Source organism: Onychomys torridus, chromosome 3, assembly GCF_903995425.1.
Source record: "Onychomys torridus chromosome 3, mOncTor1.1, whole genome shotgun sequence".
Lineage (NCBI taxonomy): Eukaryota > Metazoa > Chordata > Mammalia > Rodentia > Cricetidae > Onychomys > Onychomys torridus.
Window position 1 is genome coordinate 141,571,845 of NC_050445.1, and position 24,446 is coordinate 141,596,290.

The window sequence follows — 24,446 nt, forward strand, 5'->3', positions numbered from 1 at the left end:
TGGCTTGGTTGTGTGGAGCCACAGCAAGAGCAGGTGGCCCCTCCCACACAGGGAGGTGGTCTTTTTGTTCCCTAAGGAGCAGATCACTTCCTGATGAAGGGACACTTGACCTGCCTGGCTTGGACTCTCATAGACAGGGCCTCTGCTGGCCCCTCTCCTGCAAGAAACGGCAATCCCTGCCATGCAAAGCCTCTTAGCCTTGCATCCATCTGAGATTGGCCGCAGGAAATGCTCAGGCCCTAATTTAGTAATTGCTTTTAATATTCTTGAGATGAAAGTCGAGGACCTCTTGGTCATATATTCAAATCCATCTCATTCCCTTCTTGGCCATCCTCTGTCCATAGTCTTGCTGGCTGAGGCTGATCATAGCCAGCTCCTGGGGCAGGGAGGGGCTCTATGCTGTCCACCAATCTCACCCAGGGGGACCCTCTGGCTGAAGAACCAGGGAGCTTCAGGTGGTAGGGAGTAGAAGACCCCCACAGCCCAGTGGAAGAACTGGAGTTCTGGCCCAGGTCTGGCCACTTACAAGCTGTGTGATTAGGAGCTACTTGCTTTATCCCCCTGGCATGGGCTTTTTTGTTGACAACATGTGTGAATGGGTTTTTCAGACCTTTTGTGATTGTGACCTACGAGAAAGAAGAAATGCATTTTCTTTGCAGCCTTTACCCACTTATTTCTGTGTATGACTGAAAGCTAAGTTTCGTAAGCTAACTCATGCTTATGTTTCATAGGACAATGAGATTTTCTATTAGAGACTTATAAAAGTCTCATTATTCTATTAAAAAAATTGGTCACGCCTTGTCAGTGAGCCAAATGGTCTGCAAAGTGCCATGTGATCCATAACCTTGGCAGCTCAGAAATCAAACTAGAAACTAGAAATAGGGTGTTGAACTCTTAAATGGTCTCTCTGCAAATGACACAAGGTGAGGCTTCATGCTTGGAACCTGTCAGGGGAGGATGTGTCCAAGCTTCAGAGAAGGAAGCAGGCTTAGAGGAGAGAAGGGCCTCAGAATGCAGGATGGAACCAGAGCATCCTGGGAACCGCGCGACCTGCTGAGCTGCCAGAATATGTTTCCAGCTCTGCCAGACTCCAGCTCAGGACAGGTGTGACATTTCAATTCCATCTGAAATCATCTCCTGTCACAGAGGCTGGAAGTGACAGAAACAAGTCATGGCTGCTGTGTCCTCCCATCCCCCACCCCTGTCCCAGACTGACCAACACGTGTTACCAGTGGGTAGCATTTAATTAGTGCTTCCTCTGTGCCAGGCTCTGAGTTAGTCACCATCCCTGAGGAGTGAATGGTCACTGACTAGGCAGACTTGAAAAAAATCTGCCCAGCAGGAAACCCCCACTGGAGCTTGGGGCAGTATGGCTGCAGGTGTAGACCATTTCTGTTTCTTTTCTTTGCAGGCTTCACAGCTTGCTTCTTCCTCCTGTGGAGCCCAGAGAAAATGGGGCTGACTCCTGGGGCAGTCTGATCTCCCTCTGGTTAGCTGAGGCACACGTTCCCTGTTCTTAGTTCCATTCTGTGTTCTCAACTCTGTTCCCTGTTCTCAGCTCCGCAGGCTGGACTGGAAACCCTGGGTTGCAGCTTTGCTGCAGTGAATGGAAAGTGTCCATTCCACCTCCCATCCATTCCCAGGTTATGGGAGGGAGAGGATGCCCCTGGAAGAAGGGATGCTCAGGAAAGCATTGACATCAGAAACCAACCCCAGAGTGTGCCAGGGTGTTGTCAGAAAGAACCAGGGCCTGCCTACCATTGTTGCCATGGATATGATCGAAATAGGAGGAGATGTGTCTGGAAGCATCGATCTCCTACTGTATTTGCATGTCCATTGGGAAGTAACATCAGCCCCCATGAGGCTGGGTGAAATGCAAGAGCCTGGGCTAGAGCCCATGGCCTCTGGCCAGTGTTCAGTAAGAACTGCTCCCTCTGAGCCTTGCTTTTCTCTGAGGATATGGATGTACCATGATGCCTCAGCTGATACCTACATGATACCTCCATCCTCTGAAATTGAGGGAACTGTGCATTCTAGCATAACTAGTTACCTGGCGAGAAGCTGGTGACGTAAGGGAGGAAAGACTGATTTTGGCTCATGGTTGGAATGTATAGTTGATCATTGGAAAGGAATGGCTGAGGATGGCTGCGAGTAAGTGTGTAATGGTTTACTCTCATCTCAGTATATCAGAAAGCATGCACGCGTGCGCACACACACACACACACACACAGCAGGGGGGGATCACATGTATGGGGGGAGGGAGGGAAGGAGTTGGGGGAGAGAAAGAGCCGAATCCAAAACAAGTAAGGCTATAACCCCTAAGGCTCATCTCCTAGCCTTCCATTTCCACTAAGGCCTCGTCTCCCAAAGGACTTACAGTGCTCCCAGCCAGGGACCAAGGTTTCAAACCCACGAACCTGTGGGGACGTTTCATACCCATGCCATAGCAAGAGCTATAGGTTGTTAGATGCATGGAAGAATTTCTGGAGGCCAGAATTAGGAAGTTCTTGGCCATGGAAAGGATTCTCAGTACTCACCCTTTTCTGGAAACAAAAAGAAGCTAGCAGTCTCTAAAGGACATGGGACAATGAAGCTATGCAGAGCTTCATGGATTCAGATGGATCTTGTGAATTGTGGTGATGCCAGGATCCTTCCTCAGGGGGTCTAGTTCACTTGCCTGTGGGAAAGAAGTCTATGTTGTTTTTTAAATCAGCCTGAGATTATGTCATATTTTGCCTGGTAGGGGAGGGCCTAAAGCTTCCTGAAGATCAGAGGCCAGCAAGGCTGACCTGCCAGTCTGGGACAGCTTGTCCACATAGTTGCGGGGCCTTGAAATGCTGCCCTGGCTTCCTAGTTTGGGTCCATGGAAGACCACACTTGTTTTTTTATTTGATGGACTCCATATCTGCCCTAAGCCCACTGTCCTTGGCCTCAGTTCCTCATCTACCCGGGCTCACTTTGTCCATCTAAAGCTGAGAGTGTCCTCTTCAAACTTGAAGCAGGGGCCATGCCAGGGATAGCCTGTATTACACAGAAGGACAGGCACCCCAGCACTGGAGCTGCCAGCCCTCATCCTCCAACCACCATTCTCCCTGGTGCGGAGCTCTAGAAGCAGAAAAATTTTAGCAGGGGAGGAAGCCATCATGCCCTTGGCCTTGACTCTAAATAGAATAACAATGTGTTTTGCTCATGGCAGGTGGCCCTTGCATGCCACAGGTGCTCACTGCCTTCTGGAAGGCCTTGGTTGGTGGCTCTCAAATGTTCACTTGTGTTGGAATCAGCAGTGTTGGACATGTAGTGAATCACAGAGTCCTAAGCCCTTCCCCCAGGAGGACTAAACCTGTGGGTCTCAGCAATGGCCTTGGAACGGGTGTGGCAGTGTATCCAGGTGGCTGTGGAACAGATGGGATGCAGATCACCCAATGAGACATGTTACTCCAGTTTGTTCTTCCAGAAGACATCCACAAAAGCCAAAACCCACCCTCTCCTCCTGCACACACACACACAATACACAGACGTCAATATATATATATTGACGTGACTTCACACAGCTCCAGATAGCTTTGCTGTTCCACGGCCCTTGGAGACTGCTAGTTTCTTTTTATTTCCAGCCCACAAAAGCTATCACCTAAGATGCCCTGCTAATCTGCCAGTCTGGTCATGTGCATTGGCTATGGTGGGGGATTCTTGGTGATGCCCAGCTTAATCAAATGCAGGAGCTTTATGAGCATAATGTGATCTGAGGCATTGAAAGGTGATGACCATTTGTGCTCTGTGCATACCACAGCCATAACTGGCAGACCTGCCCCATGAAAAGTGGTTTGCTTGTTGGGATGAAGCAATGTTGCAGAGGTGGTTTATACAGGGAGCGGCATCAGTTAGTAAGAAGCCATCTACGTTGAAATCCATTGTCAATCTTACCCCTTTGCAGAACTTTCTATACTCTTACACTTTCCTTCCATTCGTCTGTACTCTAATACACAGAGACCAGCCTCAAGGACAGTGAAAAACCCTAAGCAGGTTTTTGTTTGTTTGTTTGTTTGCTGTTCAGAGATGGCAGTTACCTGGCAAAGACGGTAGGGGGCAGTGGTGAGTGTCCAAACACAGGCTGGCTGCAGCAGGACCTGCTTCCTTTTATTTTTCCCTCAGGAGTTCTCTAGCTGAAGGTCCTCACCCTGAGTTGGGTGGTGCATTGAGGGGTATGTGAGGAGGGGCATCAAGGTCTTCCCACCTTCTGTCCATCACGTGTCCGTCCCACAATACAGTGGGTCTCCACACCTCACTCTTTCCTTCACGCCCCACGGGCCAGATTCCGGGTGATTTGGGAATGCCGACAGTCCGAGTTGCAAAGGTGCATTGTCAGTTTCACACCCGAGGCCGCTTGCGGGAAGCATCACAGGGTGGTGGGCAGTGGGGACCATGCTGCCTCCCTCGTCCCAGCCCAGAGTCAGTCCTGCCAAAGCCTGGCTTCTTTTTGCTCTGACCCTTGCTCACCCGATCACCTGCGCATTCCACTGTTCTGAGTCATTTTCTTCACATACAAGTGAAAACAGTTTGGGTTGAAAATACATGAGCTCCTTTAAAAAAACACTTTAAATTATTTTTATTTTTAGTTAGAGAAAGCAGTGATGTGCCACTGTGTGTGTGTGTGTGTGTGTGTGTGTGTGTGTGTGTGTGTGTGTAGATCAGAAGACAACTTCCAGGAACCACTTTTCTGTTTCCACTGTAAGTTCACAGGATTGAACTCAGGTCATCAGGCTTGTGAGTCAAGTGTTTTTACCTGCTGAGCCACCATGCTGGCCATATACACTCTCCAGGAGCTCCTGCCCACTCTGCCAATCTGCAAACCAGAAGCTCAAACCACGCCCACTCCCAGAGAGACAAGTGAGGTCAGATGACAGCTATCCTTGGCCAGGAGCTGATTCTGAGACTGCCTGGAGTTCAAGCTCCTGATGCCGTGTGTCCAAAATACAGAGTGTAGCTATACCTTCTCTCCAAGGTCAAGGCCATGCTTTCACTTAGAAAAGGGAGAAGTTGTTTAGTCTTTGGATGGTTTTAGTACACCCTTGCCTAGAAGAAACTCAACTGGTAGACTAAATGGCTTCAGGGACCTTTCAAAATCCCCAACACCTTTAAGTAAAGGCCAAGGAGAAAGGGAGCAGGAACACGGTAGGTATTTTGACCTGTTTTTGCAGTGTTTGTGGCAGGGAGCCTGGGCCTGCAGGCTGCTACCAGGAGCCCCCATGGTACTGAGTGCTAATGCTTTTTTTCATGTAGCACCTTCATCTTTGAGGTGCAAAGCACTTTGTGAAGGTTAATTAAGTTTCACAGTCCCCATGGGAGGCTGGCAGGATAAGTTATTGCTAACCACACCTCACCTTTGAGTTTTTACAAATGATCCTAGAAAGGCCTATCAACCCTAAGCCTAGAACTTACCCTAAAGTCTGGGTTTCTTCACTTCCTTCTCACATAACCCGTCCTTAGCACTCATTTGCCTAATATCACACACATAGACACAGATCTGCACACAAATATACACACATACACACAGAAATACATACACAGACACAGAGAAACACACGTGCACATATCCATACTCACACATACAGACACATACACACATGCACACAGATACATATAGACATATACACTCATACACACAGCTATGCATATACACAGCTGTACACATAAATACACACTCATACACACAGACACACAGACAGAGAAACACACATGCACATACCCCCCAACAGATACAGACAAACACATATATACATAGGTACACATAGACATGCACACTTATTTACACACACACACACACACACACACACACACACACACTGCCAGTGGTGATCCTACAGAAGGAAATACCTGCCACAGTCAGATGTCTCAGGTGATATGTTATCCTCTGACTTAAAATTGGGATTCCCATCCAGGCTTCCATAAGACTCATTCTTTCGGACCCTTCACTGATCTTGCAGCATCATTAGTATGTAACAACGACTCCCTCTAGCTGTCTATCTTTCCCAGGCTCAGCCAGGAAACTCTGCCACCCTCCCCACCAGCAGAACAGGCAGCTCCCTCCACTTCGGGCCGGGACTCTAAGGTCACAGAGTGACTTTGGGTCAGAGCCCCTGAAGAGACTATGGGATTTCTTTAGTGATACGCGGCCTCTTCTTCCCGGTCCATCCTCTCAGTACCCCAGTGGCTTTGGACTTGGTGTTCTGAGAGTCTAGTCCCTGAGCGCAGAGCAGAGCTGAAGTCTAAGTTGTTCCTACCCATGGCAGTACTTTAAGAAAGGCTTAGTTGGCGCTGTGGTGTTGGGGGTGATGTGAACTCTGAGTATTTACTCCGTCAGCTTTTTTCCACCTCTCGGAGGCTTACCACTCTCCCACACATCCTCTTCATCCTGTTTCTACTTGCCCCTGGTTGATGTTTAAAGAGTCTGTGGAGTAGCATTTCTCAAATGGGGGCCCCAGGGACTTTATTGAACTAGAATTTATCAACTGCATTCTGTCTGCTTCTTGTTCTAGGTATTTTCACAGGCAAAATCTTTAACCGCAACATTAACATCATTAACTGTCACAACTCCATTCTCAGATGTATAAACTTGGGGATTACTGGTGTGATGTGATTTGGCCAAGGCTACAAAACTTTTAAATGTCAGAACCAGGCCTCCCGGATGTTGATCTATTGAACTGTAATGTGAGCACAGCTGTCTCAGCAGCTGGGTTCTCACCTGGGCTATCATGGAGCCTTCCATGGCACCATCTAGCATTGCAGGGGGTTTTAAAAGGGAGGATACATGTTAGTGCTCATGGCTGCTGCTGACTCTGGATGGCTACCTCACCACATTACTTCCTCTGTCTCGCTGAGAATTTCTGCCCCCCTTTCCTGTCCTCTCGGTCTACCTCTTCTCTGTCCCCCCTCCTCCTGTAGCTTAAATGACTAGCAGCAGATATCAGAACAGGACGAGACATCGCTGGGGATTGAGTGGAGCAGGGAGTGCCTTTGGAATGGCTAGGAGAAGAGCTGTTGGCTAGTTATGACCACATATTACTACTATCTCAGAAGCATAAATAGAGGAAGGTGAGAAGGTCTCCTTTATAGCAATATAAAATTCCACCCAGAAGAGGGTCCAGCACTTGGGAGGCTAAAATAGGAGGATAGCCCTGAATGTGAGGCCAGCCTGGGCTACACAGCAAGATACCTGAATGTGAGGCCAGCCTGGACTACACAGCAAGACACTGTCTCCAAAAAGACAAACAAACAAATAAACAAACAATACACAGAGAGAGGGTGTGGTGAGTGTGCGTGTCCACAAAATTCTAAATATATAAACCTTTATGCACCAAGTAACACAGCAGTAATGTATACAGAAAGGAACTTTCAGGGGAAAAAAACAAAGAAAATTAGATTTAAAAAATAGACTTTTCAAAGCTGAGAAACACCTCAGATTTGTCATGTTCATCAGGCAAAAGTGCGTTCAAGGCAAGCAGTAAAAGAGGGGAGTATCCCAAACCATCTAGCAGCAAGCTGAAGAAGTAAATGCAGAATCATGTACCTTAAAAAGAGAATGTGTATTCTTCTCACGGAAGTTATAAAAAATTAATAATGTTTTTGGCTACAGACAAAAGGTTAATAGATTCCAAACCATAAACACTTTCCCAATATATTCTAGATTCTTTTACTATAACACCATCAGACAAGAAATAAAAAGTTGGCATAGCTTAAAAAACATTCTTCTGAGGTTAGGGTATAGCTTGGTAGTAGGGTACTTAGGCAGGATGTGCAAAAACCCAGGTTCAATCCCCATGGCCACCACACACTCACACACACACACACACACACACACACACACACACACACACACACACATGAGTAAATAAACAGCCCACAAAAGCTTGACAGGGGTAGGAGGGAGCTAACTAATGGGGAGGAGGTGAAAGTAATCAATGCATTACATACATACATGAAATCATCAAAGAAACAAATTTAGTTATTAAAACAATTCTCAGATAAACTAAATCATTAAAACAAGTACCATGGATAGTTTAGCTTATATTCTGAGCAGGAGCTAAATGTGTAATATCAATAAAACATAGAAGGTCACTGAGTACACCAGATGGCCAAATGGGATCCATTAACATAATGCCAACAAACGTGGCGTCTAACAGAATGACACTTAGGCAGGATGTACAATACTTAGGGTATTCTCCTGTGTCCAGAGCACAGAGGCTGAGGCAGGAGAGGCAGGATTTAACAGCCCTGTCTTTGCAGGGAAAACATCACAGAGAGTTTGGAAGTTTTAAGTGACAAAATCCACCAGTTGTCACGTGGCTGCCAATCAAAGCTAACATAGATTTTCTGCTGCATGAATAGATATGTGCACCTTCTAAAACAAGAGAGGCGATAATCTGCTCCACTCTGCACACATCACACTCATGCACTAGGCATTTGGTTTGGGGCTCCAGTGGCTGATAAGGGCATTTGGTTTCTTCAAAGAAGCCTGGGGGTGGGAGGCTTACAAAAGAATTTTTAGGTAAAACAATGTGGGAGGAAGAGAAAGGCATGTTCTGGTCCAAGGCATCCCCTTGAACTTGAAGTTGTTCTCAAATTTATGGAGAGTTTTTATGTAGAAGGGCATGGTCTTGGGAACACAGATTTCCATGACTTAGAATATTCCAAAGATGACATAACTGCTCATAAAGATGCCCAGTCCCCGGTCACAGAAAGTGTTCTAACCCACTGCTGTAAATAGTAGCACGGGTTATCTTTTAAAGATTTATTATTTTTATTTATGTATGTGTGCACACGTGTACATCACATTCACATAGGTGCCCTAGAAGCTGGGAATTGGATCTCCTGGAACTGGAGTTGCAGGCCATTGTGAACCATATGGTATTGGTGCAGTGTTCTTAACTGCTAGGTCATCTTTATAATCCCATGGAAAAGATCTTAACACCAGTAAAAAGAAGGAGTTGGATGAGACAAAGCTCCCAACCCTGGAATTCTTCAATTCACTAGAACCTAGTATTCTTTCCCTATGGTCTGTTAGCATCTGAGTTTAATATCCAAATGTAAAGTGGGTTGTTATAGGTTTTCAACATTAACCTCTGATTACAAGAGGTTAATATATTATTGTATTATGGCTAATGTAAAGGTCTGGGTATCCACAACTTAGCAGAGACTGTCCGAGCCCCCAGCAAAGCCCACATAGATCAGGACTACTTACAATCCTTTGTAAAATGGTCAAATGAAGGCACAGGTATCCTAGGCGTTCCAACAAGGCATCAGTCAGTGAGGGTTGGAAAGATGGGGGGATCCTCTCAGAGAACACTTCAAAGTCTGTGTTTGTGTGTATTGTGCAGTAAGAGCGGGTTTGAAATCACAGCAACAAAGACACACAGAGTCAGCAGGCATAACAGGTCACCTCTTTACTTTGCAGAATATGGCATGCCTGGCTGGGCTGCTGATCCACACACAGGGATCTTTTGGGGGGGGTGTCTCTGGCTGCTACAGCACTCACAGCTACTGCGAGGCTCCCACAGCTATGCCTAGCCAGAGCCTCTGATAGACTCTTCTGATGGGAGTTCCTAGCCGCTAAGCCTTTTCTTCATCTCCAATGCCTCTGGGCTCTTCCAAACCCAGCCCTTTCATCCATGAAGTAAGAATTTCCTCCTCTTCTTGTCCCATGGCTCCTGATCCTAATTACAAGAATAAATAATTCTGTATGTTTATTAGGGCATTGTGGTTCTGGATGCTTTTTGCATTCACTTTCTCCTTGGTCTAGAAGCTACTTGAAAGGGAGGACCTCAGAGTACTTGCTCAACATCTCACTGAGGGGACCAGCCTGTTCTGGAATAAGGGTCCTCTGACCCTTGAGCAGGGTTAGTGATACCTTATTGAAAATAGCACCTTCGTGTTCCCACCGCCTGAGACTTGGTATGTTCTGCAGAAATCTCCCAGGAGCCTTAAGTCCACAGAGTAGTCCAGACGGGTCCAGCATCACTAGTGCCCATTAAGGTCCCAGGGCTTCTTTGCAGTAGAGCTGGCTTTTGCAAAGGAGGGCTTTGCATTGGGTACTAGTCTGAGACTGCGTCTGCTCTCATTTATCTTAGAATGGTTATAAAATAAGTTAATTCCCTACAAGCAAATTGTCACGTGAGCATGAAAAAACATCAAGAGTATTGGTTTAATCAAGTAAAACTTAGAGCAAAATTAATATAACACATTTAATGGTATCATAAAATTAATGCCCGGCGTGGCTATTAGGCATAGATGGTAAACAGCTTATATGAATGACTCTAATTAGAATTGCTTTAGCAGAGCCAAATCAATTTTTAAGTTGCTCTCGTCCCACTTTATTGGTTCTTTGGTATTTATATAGTTGCATTTTGCTGCCTGAAGTTTGTCTTGATGCCGTTTGCCATCCAGAGTCTGGGTTGTTTCAAGTGCATAAAGATGGTTCAGGGCCAAAGAGAAAACACCTTGCTTCCTTTGAACTGTGTCTACTCATGACCTTGAGGTGTTCCTGTTTCACAGCATGGTCCTTTTCTTCTTACTTTCCCTCCATGATTGTCTTTCTGTGGTGATGGGTTAGCTGCGAGAAAAAGCCGCAACCCTTATATCTTTCATTTCCAAGGAGAGATTCTTACCCTGCCTGGAGGAAACTTCACATTGCTAGGATGCTGGGCAGATCCACAGGCAGCCCTGGACTGATATCTGGAGGGACTGGCATCTTCTGCCATAAGTGCTCTGAAAGCATTGTGCAATTGCTTCATGTCTCTGGCTCCCAGGGGAGAGCTGTGAACTGAAACTCAGAGTCCAAGAAGATGACCCTGACCACGGCTCTTGTTCCAGTTCTTTGCTCTCAGTCCAATGTGTAGTTTCTGAAGAGCTGGAAGGACCCCAGCCAAAATGGCTCATCCTCATTGCTTAACATGCACATGTGGTGAAGCCCCCCTCCCCAGAAGAGGGAAAGGCAGTGATTGGGCCATGGCAAAGCCTGGGGCAGTAGAGGAAGCCTGGCCCTAGATCAGAATCCCAAGTGAATGTGGGATGTGAGGGTAGAGTGATGGAGAGGTCAGGGCAATAGTTATATTCCCATCCTTTAAATTTTGTTCAGTTGTCCCCTCAGTAACTTCTTAGAGCTGACAATGAGGGCTGTTTCCTCCATCAATAATGTACCCACTCATGAAGATCAGAGTGGGCTTGCCATCTTGGAGCTTCGAGTGGCAAGTGGGGTGTGTGTGTGTGTGTGTGTGTGTGTGTGTGTGTGTGTGTGTGTGCGCGCGCGCGCATTATACATTCAAAATGGTTCTTGACAGCCACAACACCAAACTGGAGTTCTTTCTATAAGGTGGGGAAAGTATGGGAAGTGGGGAGAGAGAGAGAGAGAGAGAGAGAGAGAGAGAGAGAGAGAGAGAGAGAGAGAGAGACACGGACGGACAGACGGACGGACGGAGAGAGAAGTTATGAAAATGTGGTTACCATAGGCTGGAGGGTAGCTCTGTTGGTGAAGTTCTTGCCTTGAAAACACCAGGACCTTAGTTCCATCCTCAGAATTCACATAAAAAAAAAGCGAGGTACAGTGGCATGTGTTTATCACACTTCTCAGTTAATGTCCTGTGAGGTCTTGAAGTGGGGAGAGGATGCTGAGACACAGAACAGGAATAGGTCAACTCAGTGACATCACTGGCCATTAACCAGAGCCACCTGTCTCCTACTGTGCAGCTGTGGCCCTGAGCCTGGGATGACACGAGGCCCTGTCCTTTGCATCAGGCCATTGTCATCATGAAATCTTTGTGAATGGCATGGACTTGAGCTCACACTTGCACAAGGGTCCTCTGTTGGTACAGAGTCAGGGTTGATGTAGAGAAGCAGAGAATGAATTCAAACAGGAAATGGGATACACCAAGACACTGAGCAGCAAGGAATCCCTACAGGGTGTGATTTCAGACCGTCAGCCTACAGAGGCATCAGAGGGAGTAGGGATGGAGAGTGCAGGAGGCCAGGGTTCAGTGCTGGAGTGAAGCAGAGTCCAGGAAGAGAGCTGGGGCAGCTTCACTGGGGGGCGCATGGGTGGTCCTGCAGTGGTTGGAAGATGGGAGGACCCATGCTGCCTTTTAGTGGCTGGCCTCTGTGAGCTGCAGCCTTGTCTGGTTAGTCAGCCCTGAAAAACTGATCCTGAAGCCTGGGCTGTCCTGATGCAGACAGTCCCTCAGCCATCCACAGCCCCAGACATTCATCTCCAGGAACTATGGCTGTGTGATAAGTGGATCTTGGGGAGGACCCTGTCAGTTTTCTTCTTTTGCCATTTCTAGGAAAATTGCGGCTTATGATGAAGAAATCCAGCATCTCTATGAGGAGATGGAACAGCAGATCAAAAGTGAAAGGGAGCAGTTCCTCCTAAAAGTGAGTGTTGAACTCCTAGTCCTGGCACTGGGGCATGGCTACTTGGCCTGTGGACTCTGAACGCCTTTCCCCATTAATATCCTAGCATGCTCCTCCTTCTTCTGCATTAATGTCCAAGCCGTTTATCACCTTCAAGCAGAATATATAGTGTACCTATTTGTTTTTATTTTCCATTGTCTGTTTCCTCCTACTAATGTGTAAGTTCATTTGCTTACTAATCCAGCCTCAGCTTCTAGAGCATGCCTGGGACTGTAGGAGATGCCCCCATAGGTATTTGCTCAACCAGTGTGTGAGTGAGCAAAGGAATGCATGGAGATGGGGGTGGATGAACTGACTGAAAAGAAGAGAGAAAAGGAGGGAGGGAGCTAGGAATGAGAAGGGATGGGAGGGTGGGTGGATGAATGGATGAATGGATGGAGAAAGATAAAGGGATGGATTGTTTGTGTGTGGATAGGAGAGAAGGAGAAAGGGAGAGCAAGAAGGAAATAGGAAAAGAGGAGGAAGGGAGGGAGGGAGGGAGGGAGGAAGGAAGGAAGGAAGGAAGGAAGGAAGGAAGGAAGGGAGGGACCTGTGATGGATGGATTACAGAGCATACTTTTGCAGCTAAGGCAACCTGGACATTGGGTGTCACTCAGTTGAGCCCTGTACCTATATAGCAGACCATCAAAACATACCAGCTCATTTTATTCCCTGAGCAGCAGCCCCAAGGGAGACAGTCGTTAGAGACCAGGCTGTCCACCCTTTCTTCTTAGACAACTAGAAAATACAATCACCAAAAAAAAAAAAAAAAACAAGACCACCTTCCTCAGCACTGGGAGAGAAAATGTGAAGCTTGCACCCCGTTCCATGTGCACCCGTTCCTAGCATACCTCTGTTCTGGTGCACCCCATTCCTGGTGCACCCCATTACTAGTGCACCCCTGTTACTAGATCTTTCTAGCCCTTGCTGGTATATTTGGAGGTGAGGACCCTCTTCTCTACCAAGCCCAAGGTAAGCAAGATCTGTTTTGGTGCGTCCTATTTGAAAACCAAAAACAAAAAACTGCAGGGAACTCTGTCTTGCCTCCTGTGACTGTCTCCCTTACTCTGTGAGTTCTCAGCAAAGGGCTGCTAATCTTGGCCGGCAGCCTCCGCTGCCTCTCAGCACTAAGCCCAGGCTATTGTCTCAGGCTCTTCATTTGATCCAGATTTCAATTTTCCGCTGCTTTGGATTATCCACACCATTGCTCCACTTATAATCACAGATGCCATTCACACTGCAGGGAAATCAGAATGCCTTCCAGAAATATCTGGCCAGAGCCCATGAAGGCTTGCCAGTATTTCCAGACCACCCCTATTGTCCTTCGGTGCTTTGAACCCTTCTGACTGTTCCAGTGTTCAGGGAAATTGGATGCATACGAGGCAAACAGAGTTCACACACATCCATCAGCAGACCTAAAATAGCTTCCCACAACAGTAGTCCCCCCACCTCCGCAGTAGGAAAGCCACCCCCTCCATCCCTGTGACAGACTGCACAGGGAGACATGTTCTGAGGACATTTTGTCCCCTCTGCCCCTCTACATGGCTGTAGCTAAGGTAATGCTTCCAGCAACAAAGGGTGGGCTCAGGCGTGGGGGGCGGGGGCGGCTGGGAGTGAGCAGAGGTTGCAGGAAAGAAATTAAGGACAAGTTAGCATCATTTCAGATGATCTGGCTTTGGTGCTATGTCCCCTTCCAGCCTCTCCTTTTGTCCAGAGAGCTTAGTGCTTGCACTTGAGCATTGGCTATGAATGTGGAAATGCCAAGGATGGCTTTGGCAGTGCCATCAAGCCTTTAGACACAGACCTTCACTGGGCCTGGAGTTAAAAGAAGGATGCTGCTGTCTGTGACATCATATAAAAGGCCAGAGCCTCTGACCAGAGTTTGGATGCTGGTCCTACCCATATCAGTACATTTGACCATGAGAAAAATAACCCACTCTTGCATCCTCCAACTCCAGACTGGGAGATACCCCTCAATGATGTCCCATGGGGTCAATAGCGTAATCCATGGGCCCTGTGGGAATGGGTGCATCAGCATGGGATTCAGAAACCGTTTGCTGTTCTAGTGTATTTCATGAGGTTCTTGCTCTGTGAAAAGTGATTGAGTGAACTAAGTTGGTCCTTTACAGCTGATTTTCTTCAAACAAAGGTGAGGGCAGAGACTGAGTGGATTCCATGCAGGCTGTCACACGTGGTTCAGATGAGAGTGGGCGCAGGTATTCCATCTAGTATCTCCTCTGCTCATTGATCTGCTTGGACATGAGCAGAGGAGCTAGCAGTATCACCAGAAGAAGCATGAGCCTTTGAACAAAGGTTGCCAAAGGCTTGTGAGCTGGGAACAACTGTTTTCTGCCATATGTGGTAGCCAGGACCCCCATAGTCATCCAATGTCGCACATCATAGCTGGCCCCTCTTGAAGGCATCTCTGCCATAGCCTATCCTGGGGCCTTCAGTAGCTCCTGATGTGGTTTTTTTCTTTTCTTTTCTTTTCTTTTTTAGTTTATTCAATAGCTTGTCCCTACCTTGCCGCAGATGGGGTGGTCCAGGAAGTAAAGGGCTGTTGGCTTTCACTCTGTTAAAACCCAGAGCAATGAAGCCAGTAAGATGAACAGTGCAGGGTCTCAACCCAAGTTTCCTGATTCAAATCCTCAAAGCCTTCCATCCGACCTGGCTTTTCCAGGAATGGTCTGCCTCTGAAACCCCACACTATCTGTGACACTACAGCCAGACATCACATCTGTACCTTCAGAACTTAGTAGCTCTGTGTGAAGAAGCCCACTCTAGGGTGTGGGGGGAAGAGGATGTCAAGGGCAGGACAGAGACACCATGAAGAATATGGCCCAGGAACCTTGAATCATTGTGGATGAGTAGTGAGCACTTGGATCCTCCAAGGAGGCAGGAGTAATGCACTGTGCCCAGAGCTAGTGTGGTTTAAGGGACCAGTGACAATGTCCACAGTGACCAGTGACAGTGTGAACTAGAGTCTCCAAGTTGGAGGCCATCTTAGTTATGTATAGATGGGAAGTAGATCAATGAGTCAGTCTCAGGCTCCTCCTCTCCCTGTCCCACTCCACCGATGGCTGTCCTTAGGTCATTGTTTGGGTGCGAAAGTGTGGTAAGGCACTGTCACAGGAAGTGTGGCCACGTCCACATTTTCTAGTGTATGTCTGAGCACTAGCTTAGTCTCATGGATTTTCAGTGGTGGGGTAAATGGCTCGCTGAAGCCTAGGGTTTCAGGGGATGGGCCTCAAAGTGAAAAGTGATTAAGCTGGCCCAGCTGATGGAGTTCTAGTGCCAACTTCCAAGGCTGTAAGTCAGGTGTGCTGGGTGTAGGACCCATTGTCTTCTCTTCTGGCTTGGCAGGACACAGAGAGGTTCCAAGCCCGCAGTCGAGAGCTGGAAAGGAAGCTGAGTGCCAAGGAACAGGAGCTGGAACGTCTCATCCAGAAGCAGAGCAGGGTGGGTCACTGTGCAGACTCCTTGGTCCCTCAGCTCGTCCAACTCATCTTTGCCTCTGACCCACCCCCTCTGCCATTCCCTCGTGGATTTTAAACTTGCCCCAGAAGACCTGTGTGTCTGCATATGGTCTTCATTCATTCGAAGTCCCCACAAGGTGGATATATTGACATATGCATATAATCACACCACTGAGTAGACTGAGGCAGGAGGATTCTGAGTTCCAGGACTGCCTTGTGGAACTAGTTCAAAGTCCAGCCTTTATAGTGAGACCCTGTCTCAAAAATGCTAAAACTACTTTAAACATTTTAAAATTGAATTTTAAAACCAAGTCACAGATGACTCTAGATAAAGCCACAATTGTGTGTTTAACCTAGAAAAGTCCCCATGAGTCACCCAACCCCCAGGGATCTGAGGACAGTTTCACATAATTATACCCAAAGGTAATTATGGATGCTAAACCTTAAAGTTGGATCAGGCATCCTGCAGAAGAAAGGAGGGACCCTAGGGAGTGCAGAGACACTTGTGAGACACTGATACTTAAGGGGAAGTGCAGACATAGCTGTCCTCTTTGGCATAGCTGTGGATAACCCCAGCTGGAAAAGGCTCTTCAAAGAATTGCCCACATGCCTGGACAGGGTCCATGACCTCCTCTGGAACACAGCTAGATGCAAACACCGGTCACTCCCTTCTCCATGCCTGAGCAGAGAAACAGACTGTGTGGCATGCTCTGCAAGGTGGCAGCTGTACCTAGAGCTCAGGACACTTGGCTCATAGTACCAGGTAGCCAGGCCAAGTGTCTTGCTCAGCAGCCTCCTCAGGAAAGCAAAACCTACCTCATTGGGAGTGTGGGGTGGGACTGGGGCTGGGGGGGGGGTGGGAGGAGAGCTGGGGGTGATAGCACTGGCCTCCAGTCTCAGTTTGCCTGGTCCTGGAAGAAATCCAGCCCTGGACAGACTGACACATGGCTTTCCTAGGAACAGAGAAGACTATTTTTAGCAACATGCAAACATAAGCTTGAAGAACCCCCTACTGATCGTTAAGCTTTAGGTCTAAGCCTCTTTCTCCTTTGTAGCAAGAGGCTGCAAACCCTGGGAACTGCCTGCCTCCTTTCCATTCTCCATCCACAGTCATACCCTGGCTCACTCCTCCTTCGCTTCCTCTCTGCTATGTATTAAGTTCATAGCAATTAAATTCATCTCTCCAATGAATGATTGCCACTCCATTTAATTACTGCACGCTTGCCTGATAACACGGGGAGCCTCGTGAGAGGATTACAACATTCCTTGTTGCTGCTCTTCTCCCCTCACTGGCCACATTCATGAGACTAAATTTATTATGATCTATTTGCCTTGGTGTGCCGCTTAGTCTGGAGAGGGTTGGAAGCCCCACAAAGCCTACTCACCAGCCAAGGAGAGCTGAAGTTATCAAAATGCACATTTTTTTTTTCAGTAGCTTTAGGGATGCAAGAAAAGGCATGGGGTCTGTTTGACCTGGTTTGATTCTTTCTTCAGAATCTCCAAGGTCCGTGGGGCTCAGGCAAAGCTGTCTCTTAGATGAGGTGGGAACTGGGCTTCTGTAGCTGAGAAAGGAAATTGATAAATTTCCTGCCTGTGTTCACTACAGGGAAGGTGGCTTTATGATGAACAGCCACTGAAATGTTCTCTATTCCCATAGGGACCAAGGCAAAGATATTGGCTTGGAGGACAAAAGGGGTTTTTAGATGAAGTCTCCTGTCCATGGTGCCTTTGGGAAGGAAGACACAGGTCACCTGTGAAATTTTCATTGTTAGCAATCCTGTAGAACTAGGCCACCCCAGGCCCATCTAGCAGTCCCATGTGGAGACTGGAAGGACAGAATGAATGTGCTACGGAGTCTCTACATGGGAGTGATGGAACAGAGCAGTGCTAGCTTGGGCTTGAGGGCAGTGTGGAGCCGAGCCAGCCATGGCCCTGGCCCTGTTCATCCATCCTCTCTGTCCCCTTGTAGCTGGAAGGCCAGTGCACAGCTCTGCACAATGACAAACATGAAACCAAGGCTGAGAACACTAAGCTGAGGCTCACTAACCAGGAGCTGGCCCGAGAGTTGGAGCGTACCTCCCAAGAGCTCCAGGAGGCACAGCAGCAGCTGGAGAGCCTTCAGAGAGAGGCCTGTGAGCTGCAGCAGGAGAAGGAGATGTGAGTTCAGCCCCAGACACTGCAGGCTGCCCTGCTCTGTGCTGGGGACCAGGATCTTTCTTCCCCAAACCCTGTTTCCTGCCCGGTGTGTGGGGTGGAGAGTTAGCATCCTTATTCTAAGATTCCTTTCTCTCCCTTCTCTTTTCAACAAAGTCTCACTGTAGAGCCCAGATTGCCCTTGACCTTATCATTCTCCTGCCTCAGCCTCTTGAGTTCTGAGGTGACAGGCATGACTCCTGACCCCCTCGCCCCCCCCACACACTCTCCTGATGCTCCTTGAGACTCCTAACCCTCCTTAAGGATCTGGGACTACTAAGCAAAGCAGTGCTGTGCTAGGTGTGGCCAGAGGTTCACAAGAAATAGCTCTTGACCTAGTTGCTTTCTGTTGCTGTGCTAAAACACTGACCCAAACCAGCCTGGGAGTAGAAAGGGTTTATTTGGCTTACAGGATACAGTCTGTCATCAAGGGAAGCCAAAACAGGAACTCAAGGCAGGAACCCTAGAGGTGGGAACAGAACCAAAAACATGGGAGAGTGATGCTTCCTGGCTCATTTTCCAGCTCTGGGTCAACATGTTTCTTAAAGAGCCCAGGCCCATCTGCTAGGGGTGATACTGCCCGCAGTGGGTTGTACCCTCATACATCCATTAGTAATCAAGAAAATGGCCCACAGACATGCCTATGGGCCAATCAGATAGAAGCAGTTCTTCAACTAAAGTCCCCTCCTCCTAGGTATGTCAAAGTGACAACCAGGATTAGTCATCACAGTCCTGGGCTCGGGAAATATATTCTGCAGATAGAAAGACCAGCTATTCTACCCACACATAAGGAGGCAGCCTGAGCAAAGGCTGAAAGACAGAGGGCCCTTGGTACCCATTCAAGGCTAAAGACCAGGAGCCTCAGGTATATCAAAGTGGAAAGGCTTCTGGGGTCAGCTGATAACGTGACTGGTGTGTGGCAGGGCTCTGGAATCATGTCTCAATCCTTAGCCATTTTTCCCTAGCATTATTTCTCTGAGAAGAGTGTCTGAGCCCACGAGGGAACCCTACCTCTCTCAAAGTTTGGCTTCCCGTCCATTGCTTAGTGTCCAGCCATTGTGCTCAGGCAGCTAGACAGGCAGAGCCATGCCTGAGAACAAATCCAGTGGGTCTTCCCCTACAGCTGGGGGGGATGATGCCGAAGCAGCCCTTCACCTTCAGGGACATTAGATTTTTTAGAGCAAAGGACCCTGAGACCAGGCAAAGGGACCATTTATTTGGTCATTCATTTATCTACATACTCATTGATATCCTCACCTGACAAATAGTTACTGCAAATCATCCCATACTCAGTACCTTGGGCCTTCAACATGTCTCACCAAGGTCAAGAACTTGACCTCATCTCATTTGATCACACCATGTCCTTATGTGGCTGGTGTATTGTCAGTCTAATTGATGGACAAGCAAAATGAAGCCCCAGATGTTAAATGCTACACATACCCTTTTAACACCCCAGAGGATAATAAACTTTTCAGTGTTCACAGCTAGGACCAGGAGCCATCTCATTCACTTGCTCTTCACTAATTCATTCATGAACACATCCATTCTGCCAGGGTCCATTGTGTGTTTGAAAGACACCATGGGTACCAGTGGTCTGATTTCAGGGCATGGCATGAAAGGCTGACTAGCACTAAAGGCTCTGCACATCCTAAGTGCCCCTGTTCAGAATAAAGCCCTCACTTTATCTGAGTGCCATCAAGATCCTGGAACATGGAGTACATCCAAGATGCCCCCACACTTCTGTTCCTCCCATGCAGAGTCAGAGCCATTTGGGATGGACTGTCTGGATGAGAGAGACAAAATGTGTTTGGCCTCAGAATATCACCCTAGTAAAGTATCTCAAATTGTAAGATAAGTAAATGACTCCCAAGAAGCTGACTTAGAACAAAGCCCTGCCCCCATGCCGGTGTTTTGGAATGCGAGTCAGGGGGACCATGCCTTTCGTCATAAACAGGCTGAGTCAGTTCTTCCTGAGAGTAGGGTGCCAAGGCACAGGCACCTGACTTTATGACAGAATTAGGGATTCAAGCACTTCAGATCCAACCAAGCTCTCAAAACCACTGAAGGCAGAAACATTAAGAAAGTGAAGGGAAACAAACACTTACAGCTCAGCACGGAGAGTCAGAAGCCTTCACGTGTCTGATCTTCATTAACGAAGCCAGAGATGCGATCTTTGAAAAGAGGGAGGCAAGGGCATGAGGAGGAAGCGAGAATCTGGAAGCTCGTGTGTAGGAGCTTGGAGTATCTTATGGATGTGATGGACCCAAGAGAGCCTCCCCCTCCAGAGAAGCCAGGGGAGAGAGCAAGAGCCCTGACTCATTTTCTGGAGAATGGAGACTCAGACCAACAACAGCGACTGCACCATGGAGCTCCCATTCACTGCCTTCCTTTTTACACAGGACAACCAGAGGCTCAGAAGCCACACAGCCAGCTAAGATTAGGCCAGGGTCCAAACCTCCTTCTCCCAGTGTTCCTGGGTGTCTTGTGGTACGGTGTTGCCTCAGAGCTGCTGGGAAGGGAGAAGGAGGAAACAGGGAATAAACAGACTTCATCGTTTATCAGCAAGCATTTCCAATGGACAAAATTAATTTTCCCACTCTCTGAAAACATTGAAGGTAGGAAGACTAGATTTGGGAATGAGATTAAAAAAAAAAAAAAAAAAAAAAAAAAAACCTCTCAAGCAGTGAGATAACACAAAAATGAAGGCCAGCCCAAAGCTGTACCTCTGAGCTGATTTTTAATTAACTTTTATCTTGAACATATAGTTTAAGACAAGATACAAAAGAATGATACACACACACACATATGTATGCACGCACACACATATGCATACACAAAAATACACATGCATATATATATGCACATATCATAAGCACACATGTATACACATGCACACACATAAATACATGCATGCACATAAGCACACACTGACACACATACAAACATACACACACACACACACACTCACACATACACATGCACACACTTTCCTTTAGAAACTGGCAGCAAGCCATACGAGTTTATTTTGCCTTTTTTTACTTAACAACATACTTTGTAGAATGTTCCATAGTTCATCTCTTTCCTAAAAACAAAGCCAACAGCAACTCCCTGAGAGAAACTACGAACTTCTCATCAAGGACTGTAACAAAAGGCAGTTGGCCCTCTCCTTCCCAGTCTGTTGTTACCGAGGGAGAAGTGACCTCTAGCTCAGAAGGACTCAAAAAGTTAGCCAGTCAAATCTCTAAAAGCTGCTGTTTAGTGATGCCCTTTGGCTAACACACAAAAACTGTATAGCTGCATATATCCATATGTATGTGTATATGTATATACTGATCACCATATATATATGTTCACTTGACAGACAGATAAGCATGTATTTGCATAAGTATGCTGTGTGTGTGTGTGTGTGTGTGTGTGTGTGTGTGTGTGTGTGTGTGTCCTGGTGTCATACACAGAGGCAGAGAAGACCCACATAGCATGAGACTTATGAACTGCTTTCTCAGTCAAACACTGAAAACACAGACCTCGGCTCTGCAGTGAGTTCCTGCCTTCAGCAGGGGACAACTTCTCTGCTGCGCTTTCCAGGCAGAAGTAGGAGCCAGGTAGGAGAGCCCCCTGAGCTGGGCACAGGCCTCTTCAGCAGCCAGGACCCAGACAGGAGCAGGCAGGGCTGTATGTGTTGTGTTAATCAGAACAGAGTCCCAGACAGGGCTCAGGGACCCAGTTTGTGTAATGGGAAATACACTGTTTTCCCTGAAGTTGAAATTAAATATAATTGGTAATAAAATGTGAGGAATTCACATCTCTGCAGGAGCCGGCAGAGTTGTGTTGCTTAATTAGGATTGTCTGAGGTGAACTTAGAATTTGATTCAGTCTGTTATGGTCGTCAAATGACTTTGCAATTATTCTGTAAAGAAGAAGAAGAAGAAGGGAAAAACACAGATGATGCTTAAGGGCTGGCATTATTAGGCACTTAGTGGGAGGGTCCCCAGGCTGACACTGATGTCAACTGCCAGTCATGACATTGAAGGGTGGCAGAGGGGTGACAGTCCTCAGAGCACAGTCAGATGGAAAGTGACCGGTCTATCAGCTGCTGGGTGCTTTCTGCCAGAGAACCACACTGCTGTGGAAATGGGAACTCTGGGGCCTTGAGGGTGAGACAGGAGAGTTGCTTGGAGGTTCAGAGCACAGGGGCAAAGATGAGGCACAGCTGTCTACTTAAGTCCAGTGCTGTCCACTTCTGTGTTTTCCTCTGCTCCCTCTCCCATCTCCCTCCCGCCCTCCCGCCCTCCCTCCCTCCCTTTCTTCCTTCTTCCCTTCCTTCATTTTTCCCTGCCTCACTTCCCTTCTTTCCTCTCTGAAAAGCTGCTGTTTACCCATATGATGGAGCTGAGCCCCCTCCTCCCTTCCCCATGCCCACCACTCACCTGGATGTGTCTGCCTCCTCCTCAGGGAAGTGTACCGAGTGACAGAGAGTCTGCAGCGGGAGAAGTCGGGCCTCCTGAAGCAGCTGGATTTCCTAAGGTGGGTCTATCCAGGACTTCTTCCTTGCCTGTACTCTGGAACAACACTGCTACCAAGTGTAGTAGTACTTTCTCATCGAAACTGCCAGCCCACAAATAATGACACAGAGATTTATCATTAATTATAAAAGCTCAGCCTTAGTTTAGGCTTGTTCCTAACTGGTTCTTATAACTTAAATTAACCCACATATTTTATCTGTGTTCTTTCACAAGGCTCATGACCTCATCTCTCTACTTCCCATCCTGCTTCCTCCGCATCTGGCTGATGACCCCCTTTCTTCTTCCCAGAGTTCTCTCTGCTCAAAAGTTCCCCCTATGCTCTCCTGCCTAGCTATTAGTCGGTCAGCTTTTTATTACACCAATCACAGAACTACGTCTTCACACAGTGTACAGATATCCCACCAAGAGTGCTCACTTCCCCCATTACCAGCATATGGTTTGGACTGCTGAGTGCTACCCATGGGGAGCAGAGTCTCACATGCCCACCTTCCTCTTCGTGGCAGGCTCTGCCTCCTCCTTGGTGTCCCTATAGGGCAGTTCATGACCCTTGGTTGAGAAGGAGTGGGTCTGGATGGACAGCTACTCTATGGCCTCTTACATCAATGGAAGAACCTGTAGCTGGAGTTTTCCCAGTCCTGCCCAGCACCACAGACCCTGCAACCACTCATAAAATAATCGTTCAGAAACTTCTTTAATTAAACTGCTGGGCCATTAGCTCAGGCCTACCACTGACTAGCTCTTACACTTAACTCAGACCATTTCTGTTAATCTATATGTCTCCACATATTCCATGGATTTACTTGTTGCCTTTACATGTTGCTCCCTGGATGGCAGGCTGGCGTCTCCTCCACTCCGCCTTTCTGTTCCCCCAGTTCTCCTCTCTGCTAGTTCTGCCTATACTTCCTGACTGGCTATTGGCCAATCAGCATTTAATTATCAATCAATCATAGCAACATATTTTTACAGCATACAGGACATCCCACAGCAAGAACCTTCCAGTTATTTGTGTCTAGCACACCTCACAAACACCCCATATCCTGTTCTGTTCTCTTACCCACTCTGAGCTTTCACTAAACCTTCAGGAACCTTCCACTTTCCACCTTCCCACTTGGTCTTCTGTTTCAGAAATAGCCAGAACGAGTTCACCGAGCTTGTTCCACGTTGCCAGCACCCATGTCTCTAACTCTGTGGATGGGGTGTGAGCTCCCAATGCTTCTAGCAAAGGTACCACCATGTCACTCCTGTTCCCAGCTGGAGTTCTCAAATGGATCCATCCTGTCTTGATCTGTTGGCTTTCACACTGTCTGCCATTCTTAATGCTCCAGTCTGGCTTTCTCCCCCACAGTTCCACACAAACCATCCTGCCCACGTCACCAATGACTTCAACTTCTTCAAAATTATCATTCCACTCTCAGGGCTGCACCTTTGTCGATGACAGTCTCAGCAGAACTTCCAAGGGGATCCTCTCAGTGCTGGAATCAGACCATGGCACCCTCTGCCAGACATCCCACCCCACCCCACACAAGCAATCCATGGCTTCATGTCTTGTTTGTGGTGACTATCAAAGCTTTTACTGTGGTCCAGGAGGCTGTGGTTAGCCAGGACTTGATCCACATACTGTTCTTTGGCTGCATCTCCTCGGGTGCCCTGTGTCCCTCCCTCATGATTCTCCCACATGAATTTATCACAATCAAGCCTTTGCCCTGCTCAACCCTCTGCCCAAATATTCTTTCCCCAGACACCTGCCCAGCTCTCCTTCCCTTGCTAGGGTTTGTCAGATGTTGCCTCAACAACCAGGGAATCCCGATTGAAATGCTTG

General features: G+C 47.6%; 1 protein-coding gene across 1 annotated transcript in view; it reads left to right on the top strand.

Annotated features, from left to right (window-relative positions):
• Positions 1–24,446, top strand: part of Cracr2a (calcium release activated channel regulator 2A) — a 69,963-nt gene that overhangs the window by 16,663 nt on the left and 28,854 nt on the right. The window contains exons 6-9 of the mRNA XM_036182558.1: positions 12,327–12,417; positions 15,799–15,894; positions 17,881–18,068; positions 22,557–22,628. Coding sequence (XP_036038451.1) covers positions 12,327–12,417; positions 15,799–15,894; positions 17,881–18,068; positions 22,557–22,628 — 447 coding nt within the window. The remainder of the gene's footprint in view (positions 1–12,326; positions 12,418–15,798; positions 15,895–17,880; positions 18,069–22,556; positions 22,629–24,446) is intronic.